Here is a 14,898-nt window from a genome sequence, read left to right as displayed (position 1 = left end):
CTTAGGGTATTACGTATTTGCAGTCCAGAGTTTATTGATGATGAGTTTGAGAAGATATATTCTATTGGATCTAAGTCAAAGTACCCTAGATCTTTCATTGATAAATCTCTTAAATTAGCAAAGAAATCATTTATAGAGTTGAGTCCAAACCTCCCATTGACACCAAGAATCTTTTAGTTCTCCCTTTTAATAATAATTTCACTTTACTTCCCATGTTGCTTAAATCCTTTAATGTGAATGTTGCCTTCAGCAACAATAATAGTATAAAGAATATCTTAATCAGGAATTCACCAGAAAATTCTCTTGGATGCATCTATAAAGTGCCATGTGGAAATTGTGATAAATTTTATGTTAGAGAGACTGGTAAGGATTTTTCTGTTAGGCTTAAGCAACATGAATATAGTATAAGAACGGGACAAGGATCAAATGCCTTGTTTAAATACGTTAAAAACTATGATCATTGTATTGACTGGAGTAAAGCCATCTCAGTTATTAACTCTAACTGTATTACCACGAGAAATATCATATAATCTCCTATTGTTAAATACGCAAAGAATTATAATCTTAATATTAGTGACGGTCTATATAAATTAGATAACTTTATTGTTGATAAAGTTCGTAAAATGATAAGTTTTTGAATGCTCGTTGAATGTTTTGGACAATCTCATGTTTACCAAATGGCGTCCTAGCTTCGTCTCTTCGATGCATATCAACTGACTTATATTTCTCTCTTGTGTCTCCCCTGATGATGTGATTATTACACGAAAGTGCACTTGGGAACTTATCGTGTTTCTTTTTCCTCACGGTTTCATAGGAATATCTTGATCATGCACAAAATTGTGAGCCTTTCGAATACACACACACACACACACACACACACACATATATATGTAGGTTTGCGGCAGGGGTGTGTGATGTCTCCATGGTTGTTTAATTTGTTTATGGATGGGGTTGTTAGGGAGGTGAATGCAAGAGTTTTGGAAAGAGGGACAAGTATGAAGTCTGTTGGGGATGAGAGAGCTTGGGAAGTGAGTCAGTTGTTGTTCGCTGATGAGACAGCGCTGGTGGCTGATTCATGTGAGAAACTGCAGAAGCTGGTGACTGAATTTGGTAAAGTGTGTGAAAGAAGAAAGTTAAGAGTGAATGTGAATAAAAGCAAGGTTATTAGGTACAGTAGGGTTGAGGGTCAAGTCAATTGGGAGGTTAGTTTGAATGGAGAAAAACTGGAGGAAGTGAAGTGTTTCAGATATCTGGGAGTGGATCTGGCAGCGGATGGAACCATGGAAGCGGAAGTGGATCATAGGGTGGGGGAGGGGGCGAAAATTCTGGGAGCCTTGAAGAATGTGTGGAAGTCGAGAACATTATCTCGGAAAGCAAAAATGGGTATGTTTGAAGGAATAGTGGTTCCAACAATGTTGTATGGTTGCGAGGCGTGGGCTATGGATAGAGTTGTGCGCAGGAGGATGGATGTGCTGGAAATGAGATGTTTGAGGACAATATGTGGTGTGAGGTGGTTTGAGCGAGTAAGTAACGTAAGGGTAAGAGAGATGTGTGGAAATAAAAAGAGCGTGGTTGAGAGAGCAGAAGAGGGTGTTTTGAAATGGTTTGGGCACATGGAGAGAATGAGTGAGGAAAGATTGACCAAGAGGATATATGTGTCGGAGGTGGAGGGAACGAGGAGAGGAGGGAGACCAAATTGGAGGTGGAAAGATGGAGTGAAAAAGATTTTGTGTGATCGGGGCCTGAACATGCAGGAGGGTGAAAGGAGGGCAGGGAATAGAGTGAATTGGAGCGATGTGGTATACCGGGGTTGACGTGCTGTCAGTGGATTGAATCAGGGCATGTGAAGCGTCTGGGGTAAACCATGGAAAGCTGTGTAGGTATGTATATTTGCGTGTGTGGACGTATGTACAACATGTGTATGGGGGTGGGTTGGGCCATTTCTTTCGTCTGTTTCCTTGCGCTACCTCGCAAACGCGGGAGACAGCGACAAAGCAAAAGAAAAGAAAAAAAAAGATATATATATATATATATATATATATATATATATATATATATATATATATATATATATATATATATACATATATATATAGGAGAAGTGGGAGACCAAATTGGAGGTGGAAAGATGGAGTGAAAAAGATTTTGTGTGATCGGGGCCTGAACATGCAGGAGGGTGAAAGGAGGGCAAGGAATAGAGTGAATTGAATCGATGTGGTATACCGGGGTTGACGTGCTGTCAGTGGATTGAATCAGGGCATGTGAAGCGTCTGGGGTAAACCATGGAAAGCTGTGTAGGTATGTATATTTGCGTGTGTGGACGTATGTATATACATGTGTATGGGGGGTGAGTTGGGCCATTTCTTTCGTCTGTTTCCTTGCGCTACCTCGCAAACGCGGGAGACAGCGACAAAGCAGATATATATATATATATATATATATATATATATATATATATATATATATATATATATATATATATATATACGTATGTGAGTAGGAAAGATGGTCAAAGGGCATTACTGGTTCATGTGCTAATTATAATCGCGTAAAAAAACAGATACTTTTGGATGTTAACGTGCTGAGAGGGGCAGCTGGAAGGATGTCTGATCACTACCTTGTGGTGGCGAAGGTGAAGATTTGTAAAGCTTTTCAAGGAAATAGAAAGAATGATGGGGAGAAGAGAGTAATGAGAATATGTGAGCTTGGAAATGACAATTGTGTGAGGAAGTACTAGGAAAGACTGAATGTAGAATGACAAAAGGTGAGAGCATATGACGTGAGGGAAGTGTGTGAAGAATGGGATGTATTCGTGGAAGCAATGATGGCATATGTAAAAGATGCATGTAGCATGAGAAAGGTTAGAGGTGGGCAGATTAATAAGGGTAGTGAGTGGTGGGATGAAGAAGTAAAGTTGTTAGTGAAAGAGAAAAGAGAGTCGTTTGAACGAAACTTATAAGGAAAGAGATGAATTAAAAGAAAGCGACAGACCAAGGTGAAGGTGCAACGGTTGCAACAGAAGGTAAATGAGGGTTGGGATGAGAGAGTATCATTAAACTTTAAGGAGAATTAAATTATGTTTAGGAAGGAAGTAAATAACGTGCGTAAGACAAGAGAACAAATGAGAACATCGGTCAAGGGGGTTAATGGGGAGGTAATAACTAGTGGTGAAGCGAGAAGGATATAGAATGAGTATTTTGAAGGTTTATTGAATGTGCTTGATGATAAAGTTGGAGGTGTATGGTGTTTTGGTCGAAGTGGTGTGCGAAGTGACAGGGCCAGGGAGAATGATTTGGTTAAGAGAGAAGAGGTAGTGAAACCTTTGCTGAAGATGATATCCGGCAAGGCGTTGGGTTTAGATGATATTACAATAGAATCTATGAAGAAAGTGGGTGACTGCGTTGTTGATTGGTTGGTGAGGACTTTTAGTTTATGTATGCATCATGGTGAAGTGCCTGAGTATTGTCGGCATGCATGCATAGTTCCATAGTACAAAGACAAAGGGGATTAAGGTGAGTGTTCAAACTACAGAGGCATAAGTTTGCTGAGTATTCTTGGAATATTGTATGGGAGGGGTGTTGATTGAGAGGGTGAAGGCATGTACAGAGCATCAGATTGGGGAAGAGCAGTGTGGTTTCAGAAGTGGTAGAGGACGTGTGTATTAGGTGTTTGCCTTGAAGAATGTGTGTGAGAAATATTTAGAAAAACAGATCCATTTGTATGTAGCATTTATGGATCTGGAGAAGGCATATGATAGGGTTCATAAAGATGCTTTGTGGAAGGTCTGAAGAGTATATGGTGTGGGAGGTAAGTTGCTAGAAGCAGTGAAAATTTTACCAAGGATTTAAGGCATGTGTACGAGTAGGAAGAGATGAGAGTGATTGGTTTCCAGTGAAGGTTAGTCTGCGGCAGGGATGTGTTATTTTCCCATGGTTGTTTAATCTGTTTATGGGTGGGGTTGTTAGGGAGAAGAATGCAACAGTTTTAGAGAGAGGGGCGAGTATGCAGTCTGTTGGGGATGAGAGGGACTGGGAAGTCAGTTGTTGTTCGCCAATGATACAGCTCTGGTGACTGATTGGAGTGAGAAACAGCATATGTGGTGACTGAGTTTGGAAAAGTGTGTGAAAGGAGAAAGTTGAGAGTGAATGTGAATAAGAGCAAGGTTATTAGGATCAGTAGGGTTGAGGGACCTGTTAATTGGGAGGTAAGTTTGAATAGAGAAAACTTGGTGGAAGTGAAGTGCTATATATATCTGTGAGTGGACTTAGCAGCGGATGGAACCATGGAAGCGGAAGTGAGTCACAGGATGGAGGAGGGGACGAAGGTTTTGGGAGCGATGAAGAATGTGTGGAAGGAGAGAACGTTATCTCGGAGAGGAAAAATGGGTATGTTTGAAGGAACAGCAGTTCCAACAATATTGTATGGTTGCGAGGGATGGGCTATGGACAGGGTTGTGCGGAGGAGGGTGGATGTGTTGGAAATCAAATGTTTGAGGATAATATGTGGTGTGAAGTGGTTTGATCGAGTAAGTAATGAAAGGGTAAGAGAAATGTGTGGAAATGAAAAGTGTGGTTGAAAGAACAGAAAATGGTGTGTTGAAATGATTTGGACATATGGAGAGAATGAGCGAGGAAAGGTTGACAAAGAGGATATATGTGTCAGAGGTGTAGAGAACAAGGAGAAGCGGGAGACCAAATTGGAGGTGGAAGGATGGAGTGAAAAAGATTCTGAGCGATCGGGGCCTGAACATAGAGGGGGGGTTGAGAGGCGTGCAAGAAATAGAGTGAATTGGAACGATGTGGTATACCGGGGTCGACATGGTGTCAATGGATTGTACCAGGGCATGTATAACGTGTGGGGTAAACCACGGAAAGGTCTGTGGGGCCTGGATGTGGATAGGGAGTTGTGGTTTAGGTGCATTACACATGACAGCTAGAGACTGAGTGTGAACGAATGTGGCCTTTTTTGGTCTGTTTTACTGGCGCTGCCTCGCTGAAGCAGGGGATGGCGATGCTTTTTCCTGTGGGGTGGGGTAGCACCGAGAATGGATGAAGGTAAGCAAGAACGAATATGTAGATGTGAATGTGTTTATGGCTGTGTATGTGTATGTATATGTAAACATACGTGTATGTATATGCATATGTAAATATACGTGTATATATTGATATGTATATCAAACAAGTTTAAGTTTAGCATATACAGAAAACCCACCAGTGTATGCTCATATATCCATTATTACTCATCTCAACATGACAGAGTTAAATTATCATTATTTCAATCTATGTTCCTTAGGGCATTACGTATTTGCAATCCAGATTTTATTGATGATAAGTTTGAGAAGATATATTCTATTGGATCTAAGTTAAAGTACCCTAGATCTTTCATTGATAAATCCCTTAAGTTAGCAAAGAAATCATTTTATACAGTTGAACCCAAACCTCCCATTGACACCAAGAATCTTTTAGTTCTCCCTTTTAATAATAATTTCACTTTGCTTCTCATGTTGCTTAAATCCTTTAATGTAAATGTTGCCTTTAGCAACAATAATAGTATAAAGAATATCTTAATCAGGAATTCACCAGAAAATTCTCTTGGATGCATCTATAAAGTGCTTTGTGGAAAATGTGATAGATTTTATGTTGGTCAGACTGGTAAGGATCTTTCTGTTAGACTTAAGCAACATAAATATAGTATAAGAACGGGACAAGAATTAAATGCCTTGTTTAATCAGGTTAAAACTATGATCATTGCATTGACTGGAGTAACGCCATCTCAGTTATTAACTCTAACTCTATTACCAAGAGAAATATCATTGAATTTTCTATTATTAGATACACAAAGAATTATAATCTTAATATTAGTGATGGTCTATACAAATTAGATAACTTTATTGTTGATAAAATTTGTAAAATGAAAGTTTATGAACGCTCTTTGTATGTTTTGGACAATCACAAGTTTACCAAATGGCGTCCTAGTTTCGTCTCTTCGATGTATATCAACTGACTTATATTTCTCTCTTGTGTCTCCCCTAATGATGTGATTATTACACGAAAGTGGACTTGGGAGCTTATCGTGTTTCATTTTCCATGTGGACTCATAGGAATATGTATGTATATATGCCTGTATGGGCGTGTATGTGTATATGTGTATATATGAATGGATGAGTTTTTCTTCGTCTGTTTCGTGGCACTACCTCGCTAACGCGGGGCTCGGCGATCAAATATGAAAAAGAAAATACTTATGAATAACAGGCGGAGGTGTTTTATGTACGACCACTTTGTTCTCTTGCGTTTACCCCTGGGAGGAAATACAATCCTAAACCAAGGCAATAAATCGTGTAACACTCCACGCCCTCGAGTCCCACCTGAAGATTACCTGTGAAGTGTTTTGTTTAACCTTCACATACTGTACCCAGTTGGAAGCGAACCCTGAGTTGCATTTCTCCTCTACCTCAGGCGAACAGTCGTCCAGTATCATCTCAGTTCCTCTTAAAGCTTTTTATATTTTCTATCGATGCAGACATCTCATCATATACGTAACAAAAGATGAATTTTTCTCATGAAACTTCAAGCACAGCAACGACACTTATGTATACATCTTCTTGAAGCCTAGAACAAACTATCCCTCTTTTCCATTACCTTGCTCGACAGCTTAATATGACCGACGACGGAAGGGAATCCTGCCTCGCTGCTCAGCGTCAGGTCGTCTTCGCTCCTCTCTCACAACTTTGAGCCTCTTTTCAGTGATGTTCATCTGTCTTTCCCTTTACGTTTCTGGAGATCTGAGACACGTCTATCAGTCTGTCATTACAGCTCTCCCAAAACATTTTATTTCCACTGGCTTTTCCTACTGTACTTTCTGGAGTTCACTCTTCAGTCTGTTTAAATCATTCGTACAATAATGTACTAATTATTCTCTCATTACGTCTTCATTACATGTACATTTTACGTAATGACTAATCTTCATGTTAGTGAGCTTTGCTGTGTCATCTACACACCATAAACAATCATATCATCACAGCTCAACCAAACCTCAGCACACGTATCACTGCCGCTCTCAGCTCTGGTCACGAGGCCACCACTCCGCGAGAAAGAAATTAACCACGCGAACCATACTTCGTGAGAGGACTTTCTTCATCCACCACCCTGCGTGAGGAGGTACAGCCCCCTCCACTCGTCTTTAGCTTCCTTGAAAAAAGTTCACTTTAAAGCTACAGTTCATTGTCGACGGCCTGAACATCCTTCGCTATACTTTTTCTTCATGTGTATTGCTCACTATCCTTCTTTACTGAGTGAGTCTCGTTCACTGCCACCTCACTACAAAATTTGAAGGAGAAGCTCTGGTAACAGAAGCACTACATCACCAGTACATGGAACACTCACCATAGACATCTACAGAGTTTCTGTCTCACCGAGTGCAGCCTGATTCCCATCCTTGCCAGTCTCTCGTTAGCTTCCTTAATGTTGAAGATAAACACACATCCAATATATAACCAGTGATGACACTTGTATAGCAACTGCAATCTCTCGTGATCGAAGTAGAGAAAGACATCAAGAACAACAAATGCTATATGTTTCATGTCGTGTGCCTGAGATACACAAACGCTAAATGACACAGCAAGCGCATAATACACCAAGCGCATGACACACTAAGTGCATGATATAATAAGCGCATGTCACACTAAGTGCATAACACACTAAACGCATGACACACTAAGTGCAACACAATAAGCGCATGACACTAAGTGCATAGCACACTAAGCGCATAACACACTAATCGCATGACACACTAAGCGCATAACGCACTAAGCGCATGACACACTAAGCGCATTACGCACCATATATACCAAACGACATGCGCACTACAACCGAAGCGATTAACGCATCAACTGAATGAGACAAATCAGATGTCCTTCATAGTGAGGGTACTCACGGCAGTAATCTTCATCGTCCCAAGTGAGGGGACAGTCGATACGGTCGTCACAAACTCTCTCCTGACCCAGACACGGACCCGAGCCACACTTCAGCTGGTGTGGTCCACATTCATACGTTGCTGGAGGTACACGCAGGGTCAGGTCATACCTTAATGAAGTCTGGTCATACATGGGTGAAGCTGCTCTTTAAGGTTGGTCATGCTGCTCTTACGACTAAATCGAGTGTAGTCAGCTGGGCAAGATGTAAGTCAGGGAAAATGAGCGGTAGAAGGAAAACTAAAATAAAAAAGAGAACCTGTTTCTCACGTTAAGTTAATTGATTTAATCCGCTTAGGATTACGTGTGTGAGATAAGATGCATAGTGAGCTAGGTCACAAGAAGTCAAGAGTAAGGTCAAACATAGTCATGACAGTAGATCTAATCATAGCCCGATTAAATCGCAATAATGTGACATTTTAACAAGACTTTGTGACTTCTAAGACTAGGTCAATTTGTTTAGACTTTGATGTTGCGTTTAAATTAATTACGCTATCATTTTCAGTCCCACATGTCAGGTTAATGTTGCTTTGTATTTGCTGAGGCAGATGCAAAGTTTTCCGTCTATTTTGGTTCCCAAAAACATTGTAGCAGAAAAATCGAGATGCTGTGAAAGCTGCCAGTCAGCGTTAAGTGTTGTGCATGCGTTTGTGTGTGAGCCCATTTTGTGAAGCCTGATCTAAAGACCTGAAGATGTGAAAGATGACTACAATAACAACAGAAATGATGAACGAATCGCTTGCTTAATTATTGAATACCATTGAAATGACCATTTTAAAAAGTGATTCATAGCTTTGACAAGAATAAAATAATTCGAAGGGCCTGCAATATTTTCATACAGCAAATATCCCTTCAATATAATTACCAAATCTCTTGATGGAAACACAAAGATCTCTGGCTTTTATATAGGAAAAACAACGTAAGGGATCTACCTAAAGGAAGAACAACAAAAATGAGAAAAAAAGAATCAGATTTCTGACAAAAATGCAAGGGTTTCAGGAAAAGTTCACATGCACGAGTTAACCAGACCTGGGTCTGTGAGGGACTTACAGCAGTTCAGGAGGTGGGAGAGATCAACACAGCCGTGTCTCTTGTCCGTAGTCACCTGGCATCTATAGTGGCCCGGGATACACTGGCCGCTGGAGCAGGTGAACTCCCCAGGTGCACATTCTCCTGCCCCTGCAACAAGACTCAACCAATGAGTCGAGTCAGCCTCTCAGGATATCTCTAGTGAGTATATAACTGATGTTACGAAAGGAAAGACAATAAGCAAGAAGAGACTAGTTCATTTTCATTGTTGTTTATCCTTCAACTGAACATGAGAAAAAAGAAAATCCAGTTCTTTCGTACAGTGCAAATATCTTAGAATATATATATATATATATATATATATATATATATATATATATATATATATATATATATATATATATATATATATATATATATGTATATTAATTTATTATAATTTGTCGCTGTTTCTCGCGTCAGCTAGGTAGCCCAAGGAAACATATAAGAATGGCAAAACCCACCCACATATACATATACGTCCACACACGCACATATACAAACCTATACACCTCAACGTATACGTACATATACACACACAGACATGTACAATATACACTTGTACATAATTCATACTGTCTGCCTTTATTCATTCCGTCGCCACCCCGCCACACATGAAATGACAACCCCCTCCCCCCGCATGTGCGCGAAGTAGCACTAGGAAAAGACAACAAAGGCCACATTCGTTCACATACAGTCTCTAGCTGTCATGTATAATGCTCTGAAACCACAACTCCCTTTCCACATCCAGGCCCCACAAAACTTTCTATGGTTTACCCCAGACGCTTCACATGCCCTGGTTCAATCCACTGACAGCAAGTCGACATCGGTATACCACATCGTTCCAATTCACTCTATTCCTTGCACGCCTTTCACCCTCCTGCATGTTCAGGCCCCGATCACTCAAATTCTATTTTCACTCCATCCTTCCACCTCCAATTTGGTCTCCCACTTTTCGTTCCCTCCACCTCTGACACATATATCCTCTTTGTCAATCTCTCCTCACTTATGCCCTACATGTGACCAAACCATTTCAAAACACCCTCTTCTGCTCTCTCCCCATTAGCCGCTTTCATTTGTGTACCCATTTGTTCCTTTGTCTTACGCACTTTATTTACCTCTTTCCAAAACATCTTTTTATCCTCCCTAAAATTCAATGATACTCTCTCAACCCAACTCTCATTTGCCCTCTTTTTCACCTCCTATACCTCTCTCTTGACCTCTTGCCTCTTTCTTTTATACATCTGCCAGTCTTTTGCATTTTTTCCCTGCAAAAATAGTACAAATGCCACTCTTCCCTTTCACTAATGATTTTACTTCTTCATCCCACCACTCAGTACCTCCCACGCTTCTCATGCTACAAGCATCTTTTGCACAAGCCATCACTGCTTCCCTAAATACATCCCATTTCTCCCACACTCCCCTTACGTCCTTTGTTCTCATCTTTTAATTCTCTACTCAGTCTCTCCTGGTACTTCCTCGCACAAGTCTCCTTCTCAAGCTCACTTACTCTCACCATTCTCTTCAAACCAACGTTCTCTCTTCTTTTATGAAAACCTCTACAAATCTTCAACTTCGCCTGCACAACATAATAATCACACATCTCTAGATGCACCTCTCAGCACATTACCTTCCAAAAGTCTCTCTTTCGCACGCCTGTCAATTAACACGTAATCCATTAACGCTCTCTGGCCATCTCTCCTACTTACATATGTATATTTATGTATATCTCTTTTTAAACGAGGTATTCCCAATCACCATTCCTTTTTTAGCATATAAATCTACAAGCTCTTCACCAATTCCATTTGCAACACTGAACACCCCATGTACACCAATTATTCCCTCAACTGACACATTACTCACCTTTGCATCCAAATCATCCATCACTATAACCCAGTCTCGTGTATCATTAAATTCTAGGGAGAGTAAAAAGATGTTTTGGAAGGAGGTAAATAAAGTGCGTATGACAAGGGAACAAATGGGAACTTCAGTGAAGGGGGCTAATGGAAGGGGGGGAGGGGTGATAACAAGTAGTGGTGATGTGAAAAGGAGATGGAGTGAGTATTTTGAAGGTTTGTTGAATGTATTTGATGATAGAGTGGCAGATATAGGGTGTTTTGGTCGAGGTGGTGTGCAAAGTGAGAGACTTAGGGAAAATGATTTGGTAAACAGAGAAGAGGTAGTAAAACCTTTGCGGAAGATGAAAGCCGGCAAGGCAGCAGGTTTGGATGGTATTGCAGTGGAATTTATTTAAAAAGGGGGTGACTGTATTGTTGACTTGTTGGTAAAGTTATCTAATGTATATATGATTCATGGTGAGGCGCCTGAGGATTGGCGGAATGCTTGCATAGTATCATTGTACAAAGGCAAAGGGGTAAGAATGAGTGCTCAAATTACAGAGGTATGAGTTTGTTGAGTATTCCTGGTAAATCATATGGGAGGGTATTGATTGAGAGTGTGAAGGCATGTACAGAGCATCAGATTGGGGAAGAGCAGTGTGGTTTCCGAAGTGGTAGAGGATGTGTGGATCAGGTGTTTGCTTTGAAGAATGTACGTGAGAAATACGTAGAAAAACAAATGGATTTGTATGTAGCATTTATGGATCTCGAGAAGGCATATGATAGAAATGATAGAGTTGCTCTGTGGAAGCTATTAAGAATATATGGTGTGTGAGGCAAGTTGTTAGAAGCAGTGAAAAGTTTTTATCGAGGATGTAAAGCATGTGTACGTGTAGGAAGAGAGGAAAGTGATTGGGCCTCAGTGAATGTAGGTTTGCGGCAGGGGTGTGTGATGTCTCCATGTTTGTTTGATTTGTTTATGGATGGGGTTGTTAGGTAGGTGAATGCAAGAGTCTTGGAAAGAGGGACAAGTATGCAGTTTGTTGTGGATGAGAGAGCTTGGGAAGTGAGTCAGTTCTTGTTCGCTGATGATACAGCGCTGGTGGCTGATTCATGTGAGAAACTGCAGAAGCTAGTGACTGAGTTTGGTAAAGTGTGTGAAAGAAGAAAGCTGAGAGTAAATGTGAATAAGAGTAAGGTTATTAGGTACAGTAGGGTTGAGGGTCAAGTCAATTGGGAGGTAACTTTGAATGGAGAAAAACTGGAGGAAGTGAAGACGTTTTAGATATCTGGGAGTGGATTTGGTAGCGGATGGAACCATAGAAGCGGAAGTGAATCATAAGGTGGGGAGGGTGCGAAAATTCTGGGAGCCTTGAAGAATGTGTGGAAGTCGAGAACATTATCTCGGAAAGCAAAAATGGGAATGTTTGAAGGAATAGTGGTTCCAACAATGTTGTATGGTTGCGAATCGTGGGCTATGGATAGAGGTGTGCGCAGGAGGGGGGATGTGCTGGAAATGAGATGTTGAGGACAATATGTGGTGTGAGGTGGTTTGATCGAGCAAGTAATGTAAGGGTAAGAGAGATGTGTGGTAATAAAAAGAGTGTGGTTGAAAGAGCAGAAGAGGGTGCTTTGAAATGGTTTGGTCACCTGGAGAGAATGAGTGAGGAACGATTGACCAAGAGGATATATATGTCAGAGGTGGAGGGAACGAGGAGAAGTGGGAGACCAAACTGGAAGTGGAAAGATGGAGTAAGAAAGATTTTGAGTGATCGGGGCCTGAACACGCAGGAGGGTGAAAGGCGTGTAAGGAATAGAGTGAATTGGAACGATGTGGTATACCGGGGTCGACGTGCTGTCAATGGATTGAACCAGGGCATGTGAAGCGTCTGGGGTAAACCATGGAAAATTTTGTGGGGCTTGGATGTGGAAAGGGGGCTGTGGTTTCGGTGCATTATTACATGACAGCTAGAGACTGAGTGTGAACGAATGTGGCCTTTGTTGTCTTTTCCTAGTGCTCCCTCGCACACATGATAAGGGAGGGTATTGTTATTCCATATGTGGCGGGGTGGCGATGGGAATGAATAAAGGCAGACAGTATGAATTATGTACATGGGTATATATGTATATGTCGGTGTGTGTATATATATGTATACATTGAGATGTATAGGTATGTGTATGTGCTGTGTGTTGACGTGTATGTGGGTGGGATGGGCCATTCTTTCGTCTGGTTCCTTGCGCTACCTCGCTAACGCGGGAGACAGCGACAAAGCAAATTAAAAAGATATATATATATATATATATATATATATATATATATATATACTTTTTTTACACTAATCGCCATTTCCCGCATTAGCGAGGTAGCGTTAAGAACAGAGGATGAGGACTGGGCCTTTGAGCGAATATCCTCACCTGGCCCCCTTCTCTGTTTCTTCTTTTGGGGAAAAAAAAAAAAGAGAGGGGAGGATATCCAGCTTCCTGCTCCCTTCCCTTTTAGTCGCCTTCTACGACACGCAGGGAATACGTGGGAAGTATTCTTTCTCCCCTATCCCCAGGGATATATATATATATATATATATATATATATATATATATATATATATATATAATGACAGAGAGTATTGATAATCATATTAACGAAAATAATAATGATAATGATAGCAACAATAGTAATAATGATAGAAATGATAATGATGATAAAGATAATGATAGTAATAATGATTTTTTTATTATACTTTGTGCTTTCTCCCGCTTTAGCGAGGTAGCGCATGGAAGCAGACGAAAGAATGGCCCAACCCACCCACATACACATGTATATACATACACGTCCACACACAACTCATATAAATACTTATACATCTCAACGTACGCATATATACACACACACATACATATACATATATACTCATGTATATAATTCATAGTGTCTGTCCTCATTCATTCCCGTCGCCACCCCGCCATACATGAAATGACAACCCCCTCCACCCGGATATGCACGAAGTAGCGTTAGGAAAAGACAACAAATGCAAGATTCCTTCACACTAAGTCTTCATCTTTCATATATAATGCACCGAAACCACACCTCCCTTTCCACATCTAGGCCCTACAAAACTCTCCATGGTTTACCCCAGACACTTCACATGCCCTGGTTCAATCCAATGACAGCACGTCGGCCCCGGTATACCACATCGTTCCAATTCACTCTATTCCTTGCACGCCTTTCACCCTCCAGCATATTCAGGCCCCAATCACTCAAAACCTTTTTCACTCCATCTTTCCACCTCTAATTTGATCTTCCACTTCTCCCTGTTCCCTCCACCTGTGACACATAAATCCTCTTTGTCACTCTTTCCTCATTCATTCTCTCCATGTGACCAAACCATTTCAAAACACCCTCTTCTGCTCTCTCAACCACACTCTTTTTATTACCACACATCTCTTTTACCCTTTCAAATCACCTCACACCACGTATTGTCCTCAAACATCTCATTTCCAGCACATCCACCCTCTTCCGCATAATTCTATCTATAGCCCACGCTTTGCAACCATAAAATATTGTTGGAACCACTATTCCTTCAAACATACCCTTTTTTGCTTTTCAAGACAACATTTTCGACTTCCACAATTTTTCAACGCTCCCAGAACTTTCGCACCCTCCCCCACCCTATGATTCACTTCCGCTTCCATGGTTCCATCCGCTGCCAAATCCGCTCCCAGATATCTAAAACACTTCACTTCCTCCAGTTTTTCTCCAATCAAATTTACCTCCCAGTTGACTTGTCCCTCAACCCTACTGTACCGAATAACTTTGCTCTTATTCACATTTACTCTCAGCTTTCTTCTTTCCAATACTTTACCAAACTCAGTCACCAGGTTTTGCACTTTCTCACCCGAATCAGGCACCAGCGCTGTATCACCAGCGAACAACAACTGACTCACTTCCCAAGGTCTCTCATCCACAACAGAATGCATACTTGTCCCTCTTTCCAAAACTCTTGCATTCACCTCCCTAAGAACCCC

General features: G+C 40.9%; 1 protein-coding gene across 1 annotated transcript in view; it reads right to left on the bottom strand.

The window, feature by feature from the left end:
* LOC139765732 (uncharacterized) overlaps positions 1 to 14,898 on the bottom strand; it is a 556,217-nt gene that overhangs the window by 267,504 nt on the left and 273,815 nt on the right. The window contains exons 20-21 of the mRNA XM_071693548.1: positions 9,020 to 9,148; positions 7,933 to 8,052 (exon numbers count right to left, since the gene is read on the bottom strand). Coding sequence (XP_071549649.1) covers positions 7,933 to 8,052; positions 9,020 to 9,148 — 249 coding nt within the window. The remainder of the gene's footprint in view (positions 1 to 7,932; positions 8,053 to 9,019; positions 9,149 to 14,898) is intronic.

The sequence above is a fragment of the Panulirus ornatus genome, chromosome 55, assembly GCF_036320965.1.
Source record: "Panulirus ornatus isolate Po-2019 chromosome 55, ASM3632096v1, whole genome shotgun sequence".
In the NCBI taxonomy this organism is placed as follows: Eukaryota; Metazoa; Arthropoda; class Malacostraca; order Decapoda; family Palinuridae; genus Panulirus; species Panulirus ornatus.
This window is presented reverse-complemented; position numbering and strand designations above follow the sequence as displayed.